This window comes from Macrobrachium nipponense, chromosome 34, assembly GCF_015104395.2.
Source record: "Macrobrachium nipponense isolate FS-2020 chromosome 34, ASM1510439v2, whole genome shotgun sequence".
Classification (NCBI taxonomy): domain Eukaryota; kingdom Metazoa; phylum Arthropoda; class Malacostraca; order Decapoda; family Palaemonidae; genus Macrobrachium; species Macrobrachium nipponense.
This window is the reverse complement of record NC_061095.1, coordinates 47,626,503-47,650,436: the sequence shown is the minus strand read 5'-3', so window position 1 is coordinate 47,650,436 and position 23,934 is coordinate 47,626,503. Positions and strand designations below refer to the sequence as shown.

The 23,934-nt window shown below is 39.3% G+C and overlaps 2 protein-coding genes across 3 annotated transcripts; both read left to right on the top strand.

Moving 5' to 3' along the window:
• Positions 1 to 2,226: 2,226 nt before the first annotated feature.
• Positions 2,227 to 14,574, top strand: LOC135208025 (galactose mutarotase-like). Of its 2 annotated transcripts, none has more exons than XM_064240136.1 (2): positions 2,227 to 2,320; positions 11,781 to 14,574. In XM_064240136.1, the coding sequence occupies exon 2, from the start codon at positions 11,971 to 11,973 to the stop codon at positions 13,033 to 13,035; it is 1,065 nt and encodes a 354-aa protein (XP_064096206.1). In that variant the 5' UTR covers positions 2,227 to 2,320; positions 11,781 to 11,970; the 3' UTR covers positions 13,036 to 14,574. The 2 variants fall into 2 exon arrangements, with proteins under 2 accessions (XP_064096206.1, XP_064096207.1); XM_064240137.1 differs by lacking the exon at positions 2,227 to 2,320 and adding an exon at positions 2,608 to 2,730.
• Positions 6,393 to 6,923, top strand: LOC135208088 (uncharacterized). Its single transcript, XM_064240236.1, has one exon. The coding sequence runs from the start codon at positions 6,393 to 6,395 to the stop codon at positions 6,921 to 6,923; it is 531 nt and encodes a 176-aa protein (XP_064096306.1).
• Positions 14,575 to 23,934: the final 9,360 nt, after the last annotated feature.

Sequence of the window (23,934 nt, the reverse complement as noted above, 5' to 3'; positions counted from 1 at the left end):
GTCCCAGTGCTTTGCCTTTGGTCTAAATTGTGCATTCAATTGAATTCAGCTCTCAAGTGGAACTCTGTGTGGTCCTGTGGTTTCATTTTCCCATTCTGTCAATTTGTCTGTAACGTCTGCAATGAAGCCCCGTCTCCATCCAAGTAGGACGCTTTGGGAAGAAGGCAAATAGCTGTTGATGTCAGCAGGTACAGGTATACGTGCGCTTACGAACCTGCTATGCCTAGTTAACAAAGATAGGATTTTAGTGTGTCACTAAGTCTTTAAGTATCCTGATATTTGCTTGAACACTGAACAAACTTTGTACAGGCTGTATGTAGCAGCGTAGATACATGTGTTCCTTGAAATTGTAGTGGTTGTTTTAGGAAAAATACCATAGGATGCCTGTGCCATCTGCATATCACGTGATCCGCTGTAGACACTACTTAGAGGTTCTCGAAGCCTCTGTTCACACTCTATTTCAGTTCATATTCTATTTCCTCCATCTTCCCACCCTCTGCTAACAATAGTTGTTTAATAGTGCAACTGAAGTTTTCCTCCTGAAGTCACATCTTTCCAAAAACCATTTTCTATATCTCTTTGTTTCTACTTTGTGCACACAAAAGTTTTTGCTCTATATATTTTGGTGGTATGAATTTACAGCCAACAGGCCATCATGTTTGTTATTAGATATTGTGTGGTGGAAACACTCGAAAGTAATACTTGTATCGTGTGTACTGAAAGCCGTGTGAAGGCAGTGGTTATTATTTCGTTGTCGTTTAAAGTCCCAAAGTGAAATTGTCACTGTTCATAAGTTATATCCACATAGGAATTAGAGGTTAACTAATTTTCTGATGCCAGCAGACAAACACTATTTCCTTCTTGGCCTTTTTAGAGGTGAAAACTTCATGCTTCTGTGGGCAAATCTATCATGGATTCAGTATTTAAGGATTGAATATTCAGCATTGTATAAATGACAAGGTTGGTGTGGATAACTGGACTTAGAAATAAGGTTAATGTGGGTCAGTCCCAATCTTTAAATTTTTTGTTACTAAAATTCATTTTGGGAGAAAGCAAGGAGAGTTACCAGTTTGGCAATCATTTTAAGGGCCTATTGCCATCAGAGCAACCTCGATTGGTACACTAGGCATTACTAAAGGGTGTTTGCAGCATCCTTTTGGTCCCTTATACTTTATTGCCATTCCTGCGCACTTTCTTTGAGCTTGTTGTCCATCCTTCCTGACGATTACCTCTTCGTACGACTGTGGATCTCTTAATTTTCTGGAGCTCTTTAGCTTGCTGTCCAACCACGCTAACTCCTATTCTAATCCTCTGCCCTAAAACTTTCACCCTTTTTGTGTTGAGTCTTTTATCTGGAATCCAGAAAGATGAATAATATTTCTACGAAGCTGTGATTGAACTAATTTACAAGAAATACGTTGATGGATATCATATGGAGATCCCATAGGGAGGATGGTTCCATAAGTGCTCCGCACGTGGTCCCTGTAGGGAATTATTGCTGTCGGTGAACCTAATCCAGTGCACTATAGGCATTACTTGAGGTTCTTGGCAGCGTACCTACGCCCTCTAGCTGAAACCACTTTTGTTCCCTTTACCCTACCTCCTTTCATATTCTCTTTCTTCATCTTACTTTCCAACTCTCCTAATACTTGATTCATAGTGCAGCTGCAAGGGTATCCTCCTGTTATACCTTTCAAACCTTTTACTGTCAATTTCAGTTTCAGCGCTGAATGACCTTATAGATCCCAGTGCTGGGCCGTTGGCCTAAATTCTATATTTAATTCAATTCCTCATTTAGTGCACTCTAGACATTTCTTAAGGGTCTGCAGTGTCCTTCTGGCTTACGCACAACCTCTACCACACTTTTTACTGTACTTTCATTCATATTGTACCTTCGAACTTAATTTCCACCATCTCTAACAATTGTTTAATGTGCAACTACAGGGTTTCCCCATGTTACATACATCTTCCAAAATGTTTTTCTGTTAGTTTCCCTTTTATCATTGAATGACCTCATAGGTCCCAGTGCAGGCCTATTGTCCTAAATTCTATGATCGAGACTGTCAAACGGAGAAGAAATCTTTAAAATAGACGAATAATGGTAAAAGCTACAATGAGATATGATAAAGAAAAATGAATAAAGCCATTCCTGATAACAGTAGGCCACAAATGCAGGTATAGATAACTGTCGTTTGAGGGTCTGTATCAGCTGACCTTGAGAAGATACCGATAGCAAAGATAATGTAACAAAGAGAGAGCTAATTGTATCATATAAATGCACATCCTTTACATCCAGTTTCTCGCGAGGAGGCAAGTTGGGGTAAAGTAATTAATAATATTTGTTTAAAGTCTTCGTATAATGTGAGCTATAGTTTTCGTAGAATTGTGTCCTACACTTTTATTATTATTATTCTAAAAGATATGAACGTCAAACCACAGAATTGCTTGGACAAAATTGAGAGAGGAAAGCAAGTCTAATGATTACGGAAAAGAAGGATTTGATTATAATAATTTTCACACTTGAGATTTTGTTAAGCATTAAAAATAATTTATTTTTAACTCGGTTCCTTTAGTTTGAAAATAATAATAATAATAATACATATTTGTCTACGGCCATTTGTTTACTATTTAAGGGGTAACTATAACATTCCCACAACGAGTTCAAGTTGTTTGTACTTGTTGCTAACCTAATGTTCAAAATCACCGGGGTCTTAAATACCACGAATATTGGTAAGTTTGACGTGGTAGTTGTTAAATTTAACCTTTATAATTAACAGATGTTGAATTATCTTAGCATTACGCGTGAAATCAACCCATGACAATGGTTGTTTAGGTCAGACTAGGCCTAGATATGGTTCGGCTCCTTTAGGCCGAATAAAATCTAACAGCAGCCGGAGTGTTTTTTAACTAAACAATTAACCAAAATTTGTTAATTTAACATATGTCAATTAATAAACAAACATATATTTTACGAGTTTTACTGTTTGTAGGTTTGTTTCGGTCATGCAAATGGGGTTTGAGAATGGGTAACATTACGCGGCCCGGACAACTGAACTGTAATCAACCCTAAGGTAGTCTATAGACCTCCATCTTAGAACTACTAATCTAGGCTACTACCTATATGCCAACGACCCAGGTAGGGGTATAGCCTACCTGGTGTACAGTAGGGTAGATCCAGGGTACTCTATCCGCGGCGGCCCAGACTATGGCAGTTGCGTTTGTTCTATGCAGTTTTACCTACTGAACAAGAATTTTAAGTAATATTTATTCGGACGACTGTAATTAACCCCTACGGGCCAGTACTAAATACGGCGAAATACATTGGACGCCCCAATCCCTAGTGGATGTTGTATCCGCGGTTACGTTTCTTGCAGGGTAATTTTAAAGAATAGTTCCACACGAACTGCAAGCAATTGCCATAGTCTAGGCCATTGCGGATTGCTTCTGTAGAAATACCTGCAGTAGGCATGGTTGGTGTAATTACAATGTTATTCTTTGTTCCTAGCCCTAGGTACTTGATCCTACAAGCCTTAGGCTAGCTGGAGTAAAATACCAAATGGCCAGCCTCTACCATAGCACAACCATCTTCCCCAAAAAATACTTTTAACACGTCTTATAAAGCGTAGGTCGCTGCGGAATACCTAGTTGTATACTAGATCTACTGGTTTTTCTCCCAAGTCATAAATTAAGGCCATAATTTTCGATTTTTGGGAAGGTGGTTGCGCTATGGTAGAGGTGGCTGCAGGGTGGCCTTTTGGTATTACCTAAACCCTAACTCGTTATACTTGCGTAGCTGAACCTAACCTCACATTAACTTCCTGATGGAGGAATGTATTCTCTAGCCCACAAAGGCCCATGCTACATTCACAAAAATTAGTAGGCCTAGTCAGTCAGCCTGGTTTGTAGTTATGGTAAATGACCGAACAGTGGTGTAGCGGCCACCTCTAACTGTGAGAGGAACGTAGAGGTCTTGGTGTGCTGCCAGGATGGGCTCCATTCTATACGTATTTGCTTCATTCGTAAAATACTGAATAACATCCGTGTGTGGGCACCTTAGCCAGGTCGATGTAGGAAAGAAAGTTGACCTATGCTCCAATATGCCCCAGCTGCAGTTACTGTCTGTCATCAAGTAAAATTTGTTGAATGGTGAATGTCCAGTGTCCATCACTGAGCCAAATCCAGTAATCGGAGATTCCTGTTATCAGTTGAATCCAGCAGAGGGAAGGGTCTGTTACTAGCAAAATTCAACATTTGGCCTTGTCCATTATTTAGTGTAATCCATTAACAGGAAGCGTTTGCTGTCAGGAAAAATAAAATTAATGTTTTTCAGTATTATATGATTTTTAGATACTAGGTAGGTAGTACAGGCAGTCCCCTGGTTACGACGGGTTCGGCTTGTGACGTTCCGAGGTTACAACGCTTTTGAATTATATTTATCAGAAATTATTTCCAGGTTTATGATGCATGTTCCAGGGTTACGACACCTACAACACTGATCTGGCACAAGAAATATGACACCAAAAATGCAAAACAATCAATATTTGAAGGGTTTTTTTATGAAAAATGCAATAAAAATGCAGTTTACGTACATAGTTTTGAATGCACCAAAAGTATTAAAAGTAAGGTTTTCATAGTATTTTTCACCATGTTCCGGCTTACGACGATTTTCGGCTTACAGCGCGTCTCAAGAACGGAACCCCCATTGTAACCTGGGGACTGCCTGTATGTATTTTGGTTTTCTATATTGTTGTTTTTGTTCCCTTCAGCCATTGTTTTCCGTATCAAAATCCTCTGTCATTTCATTTCTGTTTCTCGGTTACATTACATAAGGTTACCAACTCATAGCCTAGTTGTTTCAACAAAAATCCATTACTTAAAGACAGTCCTTATTTGCTGTAGCAGCCATCTTCAGGTGCATCCCAGAAGAAGAGTTCTGTCTCTGAGGAATTGTCTTGATCCCTGAATGACTGACAATAATGGAAACTAGTCCTTATTTGCATCTGATGTTTGAATCATACCTCGGCCTTGTTTCCCAGGAGAATGTTATTACATTTCCTGGAAGGCTGTTCCTTAGTCCAACAGTGTGAGGAATAAAGGCAAATCCATCCCACTAAACTTGCTACTCTGTTTTCTTATAGTACATAATGGGTTTCAATATTGCAAATGAAATTTTCAGAACAAAATTGATTTTTCCACCTACCAACCCGTTACCTCAAAGGAAAAATTTGCCGCCTTCTCACCCTCTTCAAGCAGCAGTTAGTTCAGACAATGTAGGCAATGACCTGTTTTTGCCACCTTACCAGGTGGAAAGGACCTTCTTCTAGGAAATTGTTGCTTCTACAGATTAATGTTATAAAGACATAATTAGTTTGCATGTGAAAAGAAGAATTGTATTTAAAAAGCAGCGTTTTCATTTTGTTAATTATTTACAGTTTATTTATATATGTACAGGCAGTCTCGGTTATCGGCGGGGGTGGCGATAAGCAAAAACCCCCACTAAACGAAATTTGGCAATTTATGGGGCCCTAATGGTGCTTATGGTGCAGATAACCGGTCATCGGTGCCATAAGCACCATTATGACGCGTCTGTCAGGTATATTATGGTGCCATAAGGTGCCTCTAAGCACCATAAGACACCTTATGGTGCCGATAACTGGAACTCGGCCTGTTATGGCGCAATAAATTGCCGATTTTATGGCGCTAGACGAGCCCCTTAAAACCGGATCGTCAATAACTGGGGACTGTCTGTATTAGGTTTTTACTTTTTGTTGTTAACATTTCTTTATACTACATAGTTTTGAACATTTAGGTGTAGTACTCTTGTCTTCTCTGCTCTTTTCCTTCCTTATCCACTTAAATATTTACTAGACAACTACTGTAATTGGTATTAATGAGACCATGGAACAATCCCAGAGGGGCCATGAAATGAAATTCAAGATTCCAAAGAATTTGGTGTTCAGTAGAAAGAAGTAACAGAAATTAATGGCAAATACAGGAAGAGTAGGTCAGCCAGTGGAGGGACAATCCAGTTCATCTTGCTGCTGGTTTCAAGCCTGGATAAATGGGGCGAGTTGCTGCCTGGTCTAGCCAACCGAGTATGAAAATAGTGGCAAAAATGAAATGATGAATCTCGAGTCAATGATGGAATGGAATAGGGCTAGCCCATACCCCGTAAGCGACGCGGTGCAGTATCCCCTGACAGCAGTGAGAAATACACAAAAGGTACCGTAGAAGTTGACTGCGGCTAAAGAAGTAGGTGAGGAGAGTGGATTGGAAAAAGGAAAAATGAGAATTGGAAATTAGGATGTTGGTAGCCTCACAGGAAAAGGAAGGGAGTTGGTTGATGTCATGCAGAGAAGGAAAATTATGATTCTGTGTATACAAGAGACTAAATGTTAGGGAAAAAGTGGAAGGAAGCTGGGAGAAGTAAAATTTACTATGCAGGGGAAGATACAAGGAAAAAAGGGGTAGGGATTATTCTTCATCCAGATTTCCAGGAAAATGTCACAGAAGTCCAGCGTATCAGCGACAGTCTCGTGGGCTTAAAGTTTGTGAAAGATAAGAGAGTATGGCATATCATCTTTGCATTCACCCCTCAGCAAGGATGTTGTGAAGAGGAGAAGGAGGAATTCAGAAGGAAATTAGAAGAATATATCAAAAGCATTCCAAGAAGTGAACTACTATTGTTATTTGGGGATAGGAATGCCCATGTAGGTGAGAGTTCTGATGGTTTTGATGGAATACATGGAGGAAGAAGAAACCAGGAAGGTGGAAGATTATTGGAATTAGCAAAAGCTATGAATCTGGTAGTCTTGAATACAGAGTTTGAGAAAAGAAGTCATTTGGTAACATACAATTCTGGACAAAATGAGACAATTGTTTTGGTTTGGAAGGAAGACAAAAGAGGTAGGAATTACTATTAAAGATGAAAATAGAAAGATCTTAATTGAGGAAGAGAAAATCAAGAGAAGATGGAGAGAAACTATTTTTCACAAGTATTAAACAGTGAGAATGAGCGTGAAGAACTATATATATATGTTCCTCCAGTAGAAGGACCAATAGCAAACATCAGTGTGAGTGAAGTTGAGAATGCCATAAAGAAAGGAAAAGTAATTATAGCTGCAGGAAAGTCAGAGGTAACAATAGAAATGATTAAAACATTGGGAAATCCAGGCAAAGAGTAGGTGCACACACTATTGGAAAAGATCTGGGATGTAGAGGAAATGCCAAGGGATTTGAAAGATAGTTGGATGATTAAAATGTATAAACCAAAAAGGAGATGTGTTAAACTGTGGGAACTACAGAGGAATAAAGCTTTTGGAGCTTGTGTTCAAGATACTAGAAAGAATAGTAGAAGGAAGGTTGAGAGAGTTGACATATATACATTAGCAGTAGTTTGGGTTTATGAAAGGGAAGGCACAGTGGATGCTATTCTTATACAGGCAGTCCCCTGGTTACGATGGGGGTTCTGTTCTTGAGACGCGTTGTAACCCGAAAATCGTCATAAGCCGAAAACTATGTAAACTGCATTCTTATTGCATTTTGCATTAAAAAAAACCTTCATATATTGATTATTTTGCATTTTTGGTGTCATATTTCTTGGGCCAGATCAGCTTTGTAGGCGTCGTAACCCTGGAACATGCGTCGTAACCCTGGAAATAATTTCTGATAAATATAATTGAAAAGCGCCTTAACTTCGGAACGTCTTAAGCTGAACCCTTTGTAACCCGGGGACTGCCTGTAGTAACAATCCAAGAGAAGTAGTATCTAGAGGGAAACAGGAGAGTTTTACATGTATTTTGTGGATCTTGAAAAGGCATATGACAGGGTACCAACAAGAGTAGTCTATCAGTATTTGAGAAAGAGAGTAGTATATAGAGAAGTTGGTAAGGTTAGTGAAGATTATGTATGAGGAGCCAAGCACCACAGTACAGACAAAATAGTGGGAGACTGAGGCATTCCCTGTGGAGGTTGACCTCCATCAGGGGTCAGCTCTGAGTCCAGTCCTGTTCCTTGTCGTTATGAACACACTGGCATCAGAATTAAGGAACAATGAAGAACTGTGGAAACTGATGTTTGCTGATGATTTAGTCATAGCAAACACAGAAGAATAATTGCAAGAAAGGTTTTTAGTTACGAAAGGAGCCCTTGAAAGGAAAGGATTGAAAGTTAACACTGGAAAGACAGAGCCAATGATTAGCAGTAGAGAAGGACATGAAAAAGTAAACATTCAGGTGGAAGATGGTACAGTCTTAAAGTAGAATTTAAGCCTAGCTACTTGGCATCAATAATAACAGAGGAGGGAGGTACTGAGAAAGCAGTAAGACAGAGTGAAAGAAGCATGGCAAAAGTGGAGAGAAGTAACTGGATTTGTTTTAGACAAGCAAATGCCATGAATGCTCAAAATGAAGATTTATAAGACGGTTATCAGGCCTGCACTGTTATAGGGGGAAGAAACTTGGGCACTTACGAGGAAAGGGGAAGGACTGTTGGAAAGAACCGAGTTGAGGATGGTGAGATGGATTGCTGGAATATCACGACTGGGGACCCCCCGTATTCGCAGACTCTCTCGGGAACGTTTCCCCGCATTATTCACGAAAATTTCACACATTCGCGGTCTTTTTCTAAGAGAAATATTCACAAATTCCAAGTTTTTTTTATCAATTTCATCAGAAAATGCACTTTTTGTGATAAAACTATTAAAAAAACAAAGTATGAAAATTTTTAGTGGGTTTTTCTTGAGTTTTAACCAACAAAATAGGCTGTTTTTAGCATTTTTATAGAGGTTCCAAACATTTGCGGGTTCTAACTATTCACGGAGGGGTCTGGTGCGCATCCCCTGCGAATACAGGGTGACCACTGTATACTGTAAAGGAGGGAGAGTCGAGTATAAGAAGAATGTGTGGTACAGGCAGTCCCCACTTATTGGTGGATTTGGTTAACAGCGATCCAGTTTTATGGTGCTTGTATAGCACCATAAAATCAGTGATTTATGGGGCCATAACGTGCCAAATTACGTTTATCAGCGCCATAAGGAACTGATAATAGAGATTGGTGCCATAACATACCTAACAGGGGCACCATTAACCGGATATCGGCAGCATTAACCGGTTATTGGCTCCATAAGCACCATAAATCACAGAGTTTCGGTTAATGGTGGTTTTTGCTTATCGTCACCCGCCGAGAATGGAACCCCTCCCGATAACCCGGGACTGCCTGTATATACAGTGGTCCCTCCGTATTCGCGGGGGATGCGTATACCAGACCCCCCCGTGAATAGTTAGAACCCGCGAATGTTTGGAACCCCTATAAAAACAGCCTATTTTATTAGTTAAAACTTTAGAAAAACCCACTAAAAATTGTTATACTTGGTTTTTTACTAGTTTTATCACAAAACCTGCATTTTATGATGAAATTGACCAAAAAAACCCGGAATATGTGGATATTTCTCATAGAAAAATACAGCGAATGTGCGAATTTTCCACGAATGATGCGGGGAAACGTTCCTGAGAGAAATCCGCGAATCCGGAGGACGCGAATACGGGGGGCCCACTGTACTTGGTTTTTTAATAGTTTTATCACAAAACCTGCATTTTATGATGAAATTGACCAAAAAATACCGTGAATGTGTGAATTTTCCATGAATAATGCGGGGAAAGGTTCCCGAGAGAAATCCGCGAATGTGTGAGTCAGCAAAACCGGAGAACGTGAATACGGGGGATTCCACTGTATGTAATGTAAAGGAGAAGGTTAGGGGAGCTTGTCTGAGATACTATGGCTAAGTAATAATAAGAGAGGAGGTGGAGCCAATCAAGAAAGTGTTTGGAGGAGGAAGTGGGGCGTCACCAGACCAAATGGATGGATGTGGTGAGGAGGGATATGGGTTAGATGGGACTGTGGGAAGAAGATGCTAGGAATCGAAATAGATGGGGAAAGTTGACTTGAGCGGGCGACCCGATGTACAGTGGGATTAATAAGTTTGAAAGAAGAAGAAGACAGAAAGAGTAGATCAGTTACTGAAAGAATATATAAATAAATAAGTAATTCAGCCATATTGCAAGATTTAACTAACTACAAAACGACAGTTCTCTTTATCCAGTCTACTTAGAAAATGGGCAAAGTGTGACAAAGAAAACTAAACACATAAATAGTGCTACATTTGGGAGGGGCATTAAATGTCTACTCACTCCTGCTGGGCTGGAAGTTGCAATCTTGAAGATAATGGATGCTGTGAACTATGATTCATTGAGTGTGCTTTCATTGGCTGAGTGGATATAACATTGGCTTGTAAACTGCTGTTCAGATCCTCAAACAGGAGGTTTGTCGTGCATGGTAATATAATATAATAATGATAATAATACATGTAATGGTAATGGAGAAAGAAATCCAGTTATGTATGAGTACACATTTGAAAATAAATCTACAGAGAGCTTTCAGGAATATGTTCGATTCCCCTTTTCAGTTGAACAGATTCCTGAAAACTCTGTAGTTTTATTTTTGATTACATATATACTGTAAATTCATATACCTATACATAACTGGATTTGTTTCTCCATTTCAAGACTCGTGTTACTATGAATATTTCTTAATAATACATAATAAAGATAATGATAATAATACAGGTACAACCTACTCGACATACGACCACTTGTACTTACAACCTTACTTCAGACAGTTGACCATTGAGTTACTTGGCACTGCGCCATCTCATGAGAACTCTCATCACTCAGGCATGAGAACTCTCATCACTCAGGCAGCATCAGTTTGAGTTACCCTGCCCTATCTGCAGCATCATTTGGTATTAACTGTACTGTAGACTGAATTGCAAACCAATTTACGTAAGAATCGACTTCTGACATGCATGCAAGAACCTAACCCCATTGTAACTCAATGCCTGATTGTACGTAATATATACTATTACATAAATGATTAAAATGTATTAGTAGAAGTACATTATGGTAAAAAGATTGAAATAATGATTGTACATTACATTACAGTACTAAGTAGGCCCTTATATAGCAAAGGTTTGATAGTATACCCTACCCAGTATGTTGGCCACTTTCTAAGGTTCGACTTACATCCATTCCGACTTGCAACCAGTGGGTCGGAACCAAACTTGGTTGTAAGTAGGATAGTACCTGTACATAGTAATAAATAGTTTAGCCTCAGTCTGTAAAGGCTTACAGGCAGTCCATGGGTCACATTGGGGGTTCCGTTCCTACTCACTCTAAGACGAAAAAGGCATAACCTGAGACATCTTCAAAGATCGTAAGAAAACCTTACTTTTAATCCTTAAGGTGTCTTGCAAATGACGTAAATCTGCATTCGATTGAGCTTTTCATAAAAAAAACTCCAAATTTTGACCATTCTGCCATTTTGGAGACATGTAAGTTCCAGTCTTTCATTGGACTGGCAACATAAACCTGGAACATTCTCTGTAACCTGGGAAATAATTTTTTTGATATGTTTGAAGAGCAACATAACATTGTAACAAAGTAAGCTGAATCCCGCGTAACCTCGGAACTGCCTGTATTGATAATCTACCAAAGAATTTGATGTACTATATACATGGTTAACCATTTGTGTTATGAAAATTATGTGAAACATGGATTGTATTTGGATCCTTATAATTAAAAGCAGGTCTTTTATTGTTAATTCCCAAGTGATTTTCTTTATTCTAGAATAAATTTATACTAAAATTAACAAAATGTTGAGGTCTGAAAGTGAGGCTCTCCACATAAAGTGTTTAAGAGTATTAAATCACATTACTCTCTTTCCAGGAAGTGGCTCAAAGATCAGCTGTGGGTAAATGATCAAGTTTTAGTCTGCTGGAAACCGACGACTCAACGGTGAAGTCTGTCCGTGCTTTGCAGTTCTGGTTTTCTGCAGAGGAATTGGGAATTATTAGTCTCACAATACGTTACCCATCGATATCGTTTTTAGACAACATTTGTTCTTCCCTCCATTACTATGGGCATTTCAAGTGATCTATTTGGGGAATTTCACGACCCTGATTCAGGAGAGAAGATTGCCGTGAAACGTTACACTTTAAGCAGTGCCTCTGGAGTGGAAGTACACGTGATAGCATACGGTGCGGGAATTAGCGGAGTTTTAGTCCCGGACAAGGGTGGCAATAAAGATCACGTGGTTTTAGGCTTTGACAGCTTGGAAGGCTACACCAAAAATAGCTATCAGGGCAGCACTGTTGGTCGTCACGCCAACCGCATTTGCCTCGGCAAGTTCACTCTGGATGGTCAGTCACACCAGCTGACAATAAACAACAATGCCAACCATCTGCATGGAGGGAAAAGAGGTTGGGATAAATATGTGTGGAAGAGTTATGTGAAGGGTAACAGTGTCATATTTTCCCATCTCAGTCCTGATGGGGACCAAGGCTACCCCGGGGATGTTTTAGCGCAGGTCACGTACACCCTTGATGATGAAGGAGGGCTGAAGATAGATTTTGAAGCCATGACAACTAAAGCCACTCCCATAAATATGACCAACCATGCATTCTTCAATTTAGCTGGCCATGCTGCAGGTCAGAAGGGTCTCTGTGATCATGTTGTACAACTTAATTGTGACAGATACACCCCAGTGAATAATGACTTAATACCAACGGGAGAGATGAAGGCAGTTGGTGGAACAGGGTATGATTTACGATTCCCTGTCAGATTTGGCGATGCTCTCCCCAAAGTTCCAGGTGGTGGGTTAGACCATAATTTTGCTCTTTTCTCAAAGAGGAGAGGAGAGCTGGAAATTGCAGGCAGGTTCCATCATCCCCAGTCAGGCCGTTCTCTGGAAGTCTACACCACTGAGCCAGGGATCCAGATTTATACCAGTAACTTCCTGCCGAAAGAGAAAGGTGAAATGATTGGCAGGGGTGGATGCTCTTATACCTATCAAGGTGCTTTCTGCTGCGAGCCACAAAATTTTCCAGATTCCATCAATCAAGCAAGTTTTCCAGAGGATGTCTATTACCCTGGAAAGCCATACAAGCATAGCATCTTGTATAAATTCACTGTTGAAAAGTAGAGAGGATCAGCAAAAGCCTTTTGTTGATTATCTGTTGTTTGCCAAATTAGGGAAGATATTGCTTGTATTTTTCTCATTGCATTATCTCATTTCACACTGTAATTTCTTCTTTGTTATTTTTAATCACATTGCACTTTGTCTCAGTTCATATTGTAATTTCTTCTTGGAAATTCAGACTTACCAAGGGAAAGGAATGATTTTAAGGTGTTAAATACTACTGACACTAATGTTAATATTGAGAGTGGTTTATCCACTGAGTGGTTTTAATTTTTATTTTTTGACATACAGTCGATCCCCGCCTATTCACTTTTCTGGATTCATGCCTTCACCCATTTGCTGATTTTTCTGTATAATATATCCAGATTATTCGCTGAAAATTCACCTATTCACTGAATGTTTCACATAGAAATATTCACTTATTACTGTATATTACTGTATGTTCATATTATTTTTGTGACTAAAACATTTTTCATGATAAAACTATTAAAATATGCAAGAATAAGCATTTTGAGAGGGGGTTTTGGTGTTTGAACTATCAAAACAGGCAGTTATAAGTGTTTTTAGTGGAGTGTCAAGTAATTCTGGGATTTTAGCCGTTTGCAAGGGGATGTGGTCCCTATCCCCTGCAGGGGGATGTGGTCCCTATCCCCGGCAAATCCCTGGTGTCAACTGTATCTTAGTTACCTTATTTTGAACTAGAAGTTTCATTTAAAACAAAAAAAAAAAAGGAACAAGGTGCAAGTCAATTTATTTGTTCTTGGATGTTTTTTCCAACATGTACTCTCTTTGACATAGATGGCTGTGCATATACAGACAGGCCCCAGTTTATGACGGGGGTTCCATTCTTGAGACTAGTCATAAGCAGGAACATCGTCAAAAATCCTAAGAAAGCCTTACTTTTAATGCTTTGGGTGTATAAAAAACTATGTAAACTACATTTTTATTGTATTTTTCATGAAAAAAACCCTTCAAATATTGAATTTTTTGCATTTTTAGAGTCATACGTATTTCTACAGTCAGATCAGCGTCGTAACCCTGGAGCATGCGTTGTAAACCTGGGAATAATGTAGCTAGTACTGGAGATCTTTTGGGCATCCCTTTGTCCTAAGCTACTTTCATTTCTGGCTTACATTTCAACAACTCCCTCTAGCCTCTGTTCAGTTAGATGTCCAGCCTGTTTAACTATTTTAGGGTTCTGTTATCCACCTCTTTAAAGCACAAATCCTTTAGGTTAGCCAAAAGAGGATCTTGACATAGAATTTAGAAGTGCCATGATATTTGCTATATTAATGGTAGTAGTCTGGTGTTTTATGTGATTTATGATAATGCAGTACCTGTATACTTAGAGGAACTGTAAATCTTTTGTATAAAATGAATAGAAGGTTTTATTATATGGCATCTGTGATAATTTTCTTAATGAAAGAATTCTGTGAGTCAAAAGATGTACAGCATTTATATAAAAAGATTTATAATATGGATTAGTATATAGTAGATTTTATATTGATTATCAAGAAGAAATATATTGCAATACACCCCCTGAACACCTGAACTAGCCCTGGTCACTTACCAGCCCGAACCATCATTTATTAAAAATTTACCAAATCTTTGGTTAAAAATAAAATAAACGATCAGTGTTGCCAATCTCCTGGCAACCACCCTCGTTACCTAGTTACCAGCCCACCGCTAGTAGCCCTGCCTCACGGGCCGGTCACACCTGCCCTCTCACGTCAATCACTTATCGTTCGCGGTGGAGTACAGATGTATCCACAGCGAACTCCTTTTTGGTCTTGCCCGGCCTTCATTTGCACCTTTGATTTGATTGAATTTGGTGACGAATTACGCATCCCTTTGGATTACGGTTGGATTGCTCTTAATACCTTGTCATTAGACATTGATTCTGCAAAGGAAGAAACAACACAGGCTACGACAACGACTACTGCATCCTCGGCCACGACATCACAGAAAACGACGAGCGGGAGTTCAACAACGTATCGTCTTTGCCAACAATGCAAGAAAAGGATGAGTACCCTATGACACGATAGTCATTCCTTATGCGTAAATTGTAGGCCTGTTCAATATAATGTAAAGACCAGATGTTTGGAATGTCAGAGTGGTCTTTGGACCAGATGTTAGGGTATCTCAAACAGAGGAAAGGTCTCGTATTAAGAAGTAACTGTAGGCAGGAAGAGACTAACGTAGATCAAGATAAAGACTTAGAGACAGTGCTCTTTAAGAGACTTGAGAGTACGCTGACATCGAGTATGACATCTCTGTTACCGATTTTATGTCAAGATTATGTGAGGATAGATCGAGCAATAGGGATACTGAAATTACTAATCGTTCTGTTCCAGCTCCCCTGCCTGTTCCAGAATCAGCCCTAACCGGTGCTGGGGGTTATGGGGATCCGCAAGCCCACGGGCAGGATCCGCCGTCCCCCCTGGCGCGGAGCAGGCAGTGTTGGCAGCAGATTCCCCTTCCCTCGATGACATCTCTGTTACCGATTTTAGGTCAAGATTATGTGAGGATAGATCGAGCAATAGGGATACTGAAATTACTAATCGTTCTTTTCCAGCTCCCCTGCCTGTTCCAGAATCAGCCCTAACCGTGCTGGGGGTTATGGGGATCCGCAAGCCCACGGGCAGGATCCGCCGTCCCCCCTGGCGCGGAGCAGGCAGTGTTGGCAGCAGATTCCCCTTCCCTCGATGTGTAAGTTCTCAGGATGATAAAACTTAGGTCAGATATAGACGAGTAGGGATAATAGGCTACATAGTGTTTAGTTTAGGAAGAGAAGTGCAGGCTTCTTCGGGTCGGTTTTCTATTAAAAGTAGTTTTTAGAGGCACAGTGTCCTTAGAGCATCTTTAGGCTTTTTCCTGCTTCGAGTTCCTTGCATCAGAAGCTTTTAGGCCAGGGTTGGTCTTTCAGATATGCTCCTTCGTCTTTAAGTTACTTTCCTCTACGTATACGATACGATAATTGTTAATATCAACTAATTCTCCGTTCAATGCATATTGACTTACGATATTCAGTATGAAGAGAAATCGAATAAAATTAACTACGGTTAGCCTAGTGTTCACGATGATATATCGTATGTATATTCAGTAGCCTAGCCTAACCTAAAGTATTCGCTGTACAACATATCGGTAGTTATTTTATTTGGCTAACGCTGTAGGCTTAAGGCATTCTTGACTTCGGATAATTCAATACAGGTGTAATTGAAAACGAACGAGAATCCGATCTGAGGATAATTAATATGAATGTAATCGAACAGAATGAAGATCGGATTCTGTCCGACTAAAGCATTATAATTGTATTATGTGTATCATCATATTGGGTATATAAACACTAAACTCGGCAGTCATTCACGCTGGAATCAGCGGATGACGAATACGGGTTTGCGTCGCCGTATCCATCTCATTCTCTCCATGATTGACTAAAATGACTAACGTAACAACACTCTCACTTATGCCAAGTTTGTACAAACGTCTTAAAGGAGACGTGTCTTCAACTATGTTGACATTTAATATAGTCAATGAGGTATCTATCTTGGGGCATATAATCAGATGTCAGATATAAGGAATTTGTATGTATGGCGTCTTCATACGTTTAACAGACTATTGCCGTCAGTATTTACATTGAGCTTATGTCAATTACAGTTACAAATTATTACCAGTCGTATTATCAAATTACAATGACAACTGAAATTTAATATTAGGCCTAATAAAGTTAATTTAATTACCTTTAAATATTATTTTATTACTTTTCAATTAAATTATAATTACACTAGCTTGTCGTCAAACAGCACCATTGTAAGGAGGTGTGGTTTAGACAGACAAGGATGCCGGCTAGTCTATTTTTTTTTTCTCCTTGGCTTCAGATTCAACCATATCACTTGGTCTCGGCTAATGTTTTTGTCCTTAGTTAGCATATTAATGAATATCTGGATACTTAACTTATGTAACGAAGTCATACTGTTCGTCTTACGATGTAATTTAAGACCAAAATTTGACTGATACGTCTCATCGGAAGCTAGTTTTTCCCTCGGGTTAGATGGCGTTAAATTTAGGATTCCGTTCGTTTTTCACTCGTTTTCATAGGTATTACGAACCTTACACTTTATATACGTTATTAATCCTTTGTCTGTGTGAAAACAACAGTAATGAGCTCTTTCATGCTATTAGTGTCTTACCACGGCTGCGTTGGAATTCATACATAAGCTCGGGACTTCTGTCCAGGTTGCTGATGAACGTAATTTTGCCTTATTAGCTTCAGCTGCATTTATAACATGAATACAGTAATTACCGTCCCACGCGGATGAATACAATAACGGATGTTACTATCGGATTCGATTACTGTCACACGCTGATCAATACAATAAAGTGATGTTGTTATAGGAGTCGATCGCATTAGCAACAAGTTCTCGTTCGGTTGTTCATAGCTGTACGGAGTTATACGAGTATTATCGTTAAGATAATACCCTTTTAACTTGCTGCAATTTGCGGAGGTGGAGATATTAGACGATCGTAATCTCTCTCTCTCTCTCTCTCTCTCTCTCTCTCTCTCTCTCTCTCTCTCTCTCTTTTCCCTGATTTTATCTCTCTCTCTTTTCCCTGATTTTATATTCTCTCTTTATCCTAGACGATTGTGTTTCTCTCTCTCTCTCTCTCTCTCTCTCTCACTTTTCTGATTTCATATTCTCTCCATATTCTCTCATCCTATTTTCCACGCTCTCCTAACACTGGACTCATTGTGCAACAGAGGTTTTTCTTCCTTTCACACCTTTTCAAACTTTCTCAATTTCCCTTCAGCGCTGACTGACCTCATAGGTCCCAATACTCGGCCTTTGGCCTAAATTCTATTTTTAAACCCAACAATCTTGCTGTCTGAGTTAGTATTAGAGTAGGGAGCGAATATTCGGAATATGTATAAGGTATTCATGATATGATATATCACAAGAGGATTTTAAGTATTAGGAAAGATAGGAAAGAACATGTCTGGGTCTATCTGAGGGTATTCTTCCAAGTGCCAACCAGGCAGAGTACAGACAGGCAGGTACAACACTACAAGAGAGGACATCACTACGATCGACGACACCGTTGTCTCCTCCGTACATGAGTAGGCCTAAGGCCCACATGGGAGGTCTTCAGTTTCCCTCCATACATGAGAGGCCGAGAGCCACATGGGAGGTCTTCAGATTCCCTCCATACATGAGAGCCGAGAGGCCACATGGGAGGTCATTCAGATTCCTCCATACATGAGAGGCCGAGAGCCACATGGGAGGTCTTCAGTTTTTCCTCTACTCAGGTGAGGCACATAGCCAGCTGAGAGGAAACAGGTTTGTATCCCTTCCGCACTCAATGAGTTTTGACCTTAGGGTAGAGGTGCAGGGAGTTTTTCCCTCCACATATGGCAGGCCTAGAAGGCCACACATGGGAGATTAGCTTGGACGAGTGACAAATGAACTTGAGACTGACTCGCGTACTCAATTATATTGACTGACAACTAGTACAGTGGAGGGCCGGGCAGATTTGATTCCCCACCTCCAAATTAATGTTGTTAATCGGGCTAGTTCAGGTGTTCAGGGGGTGTATTGCAATATGAAGTTTTTATTGTAAAACTAATATTGTAATACCTACCTGAACACCTGAATGATTCCCACCCTCCTCCCCTCTCATACAGAGTTATTGAGTTTATGATTGACGTGAGAGGGCAGGTGTGACCGGCCCGTGAGGCAGGGCTACTAGCGGTGGGCTGGTAACTAGGTAACGAGGGTGGTTGCCAGGAGATTGGCAACACTGATCGTTTATTTTAACCAAAGATTTGGTAAATTTTTAATAAATGATGGTTCGGGCTGGTAAGTGACCAGGGCTAGTTCAGGTGTTCAGGTAGGTATTACAATATTAGTTTTACAATAAAAACTTCATATTTGCATTTACTACCTGTACTACTCATTTCATTCAGTCCCCCTGTATTGGCATAGACAAAGGAGTGACCCATCAGTGTGATTATTATTTGTCCTAGAATTGAAGCATCTTCCAGGACTGTGGCCCAAGGAATTGGTACTACTAGTTTTTTTTTTCTAGTGTAGACAGAATTGTGAATTTTTATGGCAGCGTTTTTGTCCCACTAATCATAACTTGTCTGTTATTGGCAGGCACTGAAGTTGGGATTTTAAGGCTATTTTTTCATTAATTTTTTTCATGTATATACTATTACTGTGAGTTTTACTGAAAGGCTTGGTGACCAGGCAAAGTATTTACCCATTTTCAATTCAAGGTATTATCTGAAATCTGCCTAATGTTACTAACTGATGTTAGACTTTCTAATACGTATGTGTTGTGTGGGAATCTAAAAGTTTGTGGTTCTATCAGTTTCTGTCAGATGTAAAGATGCTTTGTATAGTATTGCAAATCCTTATGTTCTTTAAATAGTAATTGTTTCTTTCATCTGTCACACTTTGGAATTCCCGTTTCCAAGGTTTTGCATCTCATAATCTTTCCTTTTTCAGGACCTCATCCCATCAACCTTCAAAACAAGTTTATTTACAAAAAATTTATTTACAGTAAATGGTCTACCGTTAATCAAGTTTTACCAGCAGGTAGACAAGGTAGACCATTTATTGTCTCCTGTTAATGAGTATGTGGTTAACACTAGACAATTTACAAGGCTAATGACACTAAGGGAATCCAAAATGGCTCTCCTTTTCTTGAATGTGAAGAGACTCGAGACTGTTGTGTTGTGTACTTGTTATGTACCTGAATGACCCTCGGGGCCCAGTGCCTCAGATTTAGACCTGGAATATAAGCCATCCTTGTTCATTGAAGCCACCATCATTTTGTATTAAAAAAAAAACAACTTTTATGCCAGGTTTATCATATTTTTGTTATTTACATACATAAAAAGTGATGTATTCCCATGTAATTTTTGTTGTTTATGTTTGTTTATTAGATCTTATGCATGACAGTATATGAGATACAAAATGATTTTCATTAACATTATCTGATTGTTTTTGTTAATTTTTCCCTCATGTGTGTGTTGTATCATCTTGTGTATCTTATCCTGTCAAGTTCAAGTAATACAAAATGCCTTTGTTTCGGTTTTTCAACAGTGTAATCTTTTGCTTATGTGAACGCATGAATGAAGCCAACAAAATATCCAGGTATTGCAAAGAAGTCCTGTTGCAGGATCATATGTATCATGGTAACTGATGACCAACATGTTCCTTCTGCTTCATGTGGCATTGTAAGTGTTAAAAGAAGAAATTTTTTTTTATATGTAGTACTATGTACTCACTCCTGTAGGGGGCTAGTGCTGCCAGTGTACCTCATGCAGTACACTGTAGGCATTATGTAAGGTTCTTTGCAGCATCCCTTCAGCCCATAGCTGCAACCCCTTTCATTCCTTTTACTGTACCTCTGTTCATATTTTCTTGCTTACATCTTACTCTCCACCCTCTCCTCCATTCAAAGTGCAACTGCGAGGTTTTCCTCTTGTTGCACCTTTCAAACTTTTTACTGTCAATTTCCGTTTCAGCGTTGAATGATCTCATAGGTCCCAGTGCTTGGCCATTGGTCTGAATTCTGTATATTCTATCCTATATGTATTCACATTGTGCTACTTGTCATTTGCATTGCAAAGGCTGGCTCTCTCTCTCTCTCTCTCTCTCTCTCTCTCTCTCTCTCTCTCTCTCTCTCTCAGGAAGATCATCATAGTTAACCCCCTTTTAATTGAAGAACATATCTTATTTATAGTACCTCCTATCAGTCTTCACACTTACATCTACAGAGTACTATACTGAACGTTTGTGATTGTCAGAGACCACAAAAACTGATTGAGTGATCTCATAATTTCACTGAGTTGTGCATCACAAAACCACAAACTTATCACCTTCATTCAGACCTCCTGCAGGGTAGCTTTAAATGTGTCTTGGGTCCCCTTACACTTTAGGTCTAAATTTATGGGAAATATGAGTAAAGAGTACACATTGTCTATGGAAAACTAAATGTTCTGTACTACAGTGAAATGTATCTTGAAAGAGAATGGTCTTTTTTTGTTAATTTTTCATGAGTTGTAGTTTAACAGTGAACTTTAACCATCACAATTGATCCCTGATCCTCTTTTCATTTTGAGAGCAACCAGATTGGCTGAACAGCAGAAGCACCAATATGCAGTATAAATGTTTTGCCTCCTGGCTGTCAAACTTCTCCAGAGTTCCACAGGTCTTTGGTTCCTCTCACTGTTGGACTGGAACAGTTTCTGTCAAACTTCTAGGTCTTTGGTTCCTCTCACTGTTGGACTGGAACAGTTTCTGTCAAACTTCTCCAGAGTTCCACAGGTCTTTGGTTCCTCTCACTGTTGGACTGGAACAGTTTCCCTGAGAATATTGTGCAGTTGGAACCTCAAAAGTTCAAGTGAAGATGTGATTCATTACTACCCTAAAGCAGTTCAAATTGTTCTCTAATAATTTATTTATATTTTTACCTACTCGTTTATTAATTTATATTTCTTATGTAATAACTGATACATAATCCTCTTTCTGTACTTCCTTTTATCTTCTGTAAATTCTTTGGGGACTTGAGCTTCAAGTTAATGACCCCTGTTGGTTTGTTCCATATGAATACACAAGGTTTGGTTTTGGAGTGATATTAGTGATTGATGATTATTAATGAACAATAATAATATGTAATAATAATAATAGATTTAAATTTTTCAAAAAGTCCGTGGTTTTGTGCACTACTGATCTGGCTCAATCAGGGATTTTATTGAGTAAACTTCCTGCAATAATGCATCTAGGACACAATGTCACTCATTTCAGTATATTTTTGTAGGGTTTCTGATGAACTTACATTACCCAGCTATTGCTGACATCACTTTAGCTTTGTATGTAGTTTTTATATTTAACTGCTTAGTGTCTTCATTAACTTCGTGATAAGGAGGAAAATAGCACCAACAAGAGAGTTTGGAGATTTAGTAACCTGCCCCTTCTCCCCAAGATTTACATTCCTTGTGTGAGGAATAGAGGACCTATGGAACTGAGAATTTCGACAATGAGGTGCATATATACTGCATATTGGTGCTGGGATTCAGCAAATCAGGTTGCTCTTGGCAGGAAAAATTCCCAAAGATTCTGCAAGTCTATTTCCCATGGGCATCCAAGTCGGGCTCTTTCCCTTCAACCTTAAACACCACCGTCACTTTATCCTGGAAGGTCTTTTGTTAATACATTTTCATCACAGTACTACCCTGGTCTATTGTTTGAAGAGCAGACATCGTATTTGGAGGCCAAAGAAAGATGACCTAATATAGCTGTTCTCCATAACCAACAGGATGCCTTGATGGTACGGTCAAATAGGACAGGGGTTCCCAAACTTTCACTTGGCGACCCATGATATTTACTTCAAACATTTTGCGACCCCTCCAGGCAAAAAATATTTTCCTCAGTGGGATATAGATTTTACTTATATATACATCTTGCTTTTATAACTGCGTATAAAACAAAATAAGTATGTATATATAACCTGAACACATACAAACTATAAATACCATCCATACATACATATATATGTATACATGTGTGTGTGTGTGTGTTGAGTACATGAGTGTGTGTGTGTGAGAGAGAGAGAGAGATTGTTTGTTTGCTTTGTTTTAAAACAGTTTTAAAGTACAATACAATCTAACCTTGTTTAATTTAATGGGATGAATGGGCTTGTTTCTTTGAACATAACATCTCAAATCTCGGGGTGATATCAGAGACTGCAACTCGCAGATCATCTACATTCAATCGAGTTTGGTATTTATTCTTAATATACGTTAATGCAGAGAAGGTAGTTTCACAGAGATAAGTCGATCCAAACGGTGTTAAGATATTCAGTGCTGCCTTTGATAAACCAGGATATTCCTCCGATACTGATATCCAAAACTCATTCAATGTTGTTGACCCAAACTTGAGTCGTAAGGTTCTATCAGAAGATAATCCAAGCAGTGCTTCCTCGAGGTCAGATGAGAAATGATTTCCAGGAGCAGTGAATGGCATTCGTATCCAATCATACTGTTCTAGATCTGCCTCTTCTACAAAGTATTTCTTGAAGTGATTAAGAAGATTTCGAAGATGATTAACTATTATTGCTTTCAAATTATCCAGACATAACTCATTTCCTCTCCAAATTCTTCAAGTTCAGGAAACATTTCAATGTTACCCTCTTCAGCTCATGAAATCCATCGCCCAAGCTTCTTTGAGAATGCATTTACCTTGTCGAACAATGACAAAATATTTGTTTGGGCCTTGTATGAAAAGATTTAACTCATTAAGTTTATAAAAAATGCATGATAAATACACTAGCTTTCCTAACCAGTTACTATCAGTCATGAATACAGTAAATTCAGAGCCTGATTCCAGAAGGAATAGGAGGACCTCATCTCTCAGCTGATACAGCCGTGTGAAAACTTTTCCCCTAGAGAGCCATCTGATTTCTGTGTGAAGCAACAATGCTTCATGGTCTGAGCCCATGTCTTTGCACAGTGAAGCAAATAACCTGGCATTCAAAGGGCGTGATTTTATGTAGTTGACGACTTTGACAGCTGTATCAAAATCAGTTTTAAGTTCGGGAACAATGGCTTTGCAAGCGAGAGCTTCTCGTTGAATAATACAGTGAGTAAAACGTATATGAGGAGCCAGATTATGTACCTTTGCTTTTATTGTTTGTATGGTGTTTTTACGTTGCATGGAACAAGTGGTTATTCAGCAACGGGACCAACGGCTTTACGTGACTTCCGAACCACGTCGAGAGTGAACTTCTATCACCAGAAATACACATCTCTCACTCCTCAATGGAATGGCCGAGAATCGAACCCGCGACCACCTAGGTGGGACACCAACACCACGCCACCGAGGCGCTTCCTTT

Excerpts from the sequence above, each read along its gene's own strand:
- LOC135208088 (XM_064240236.1), top strand. The coding sequence starts at position 6,393 with ATGTTAGGGAAAAAGTGGAAGGAAGCTGGGAGAAGTAAAATTTACTAT.
- LOC135208025 (XM_064240136.1), top strand. The coding sequence starts at position 11,971 with ATGGGCATTTCAAGTGATCTATTTGGGGAATTTCACGACCCTGATTCA.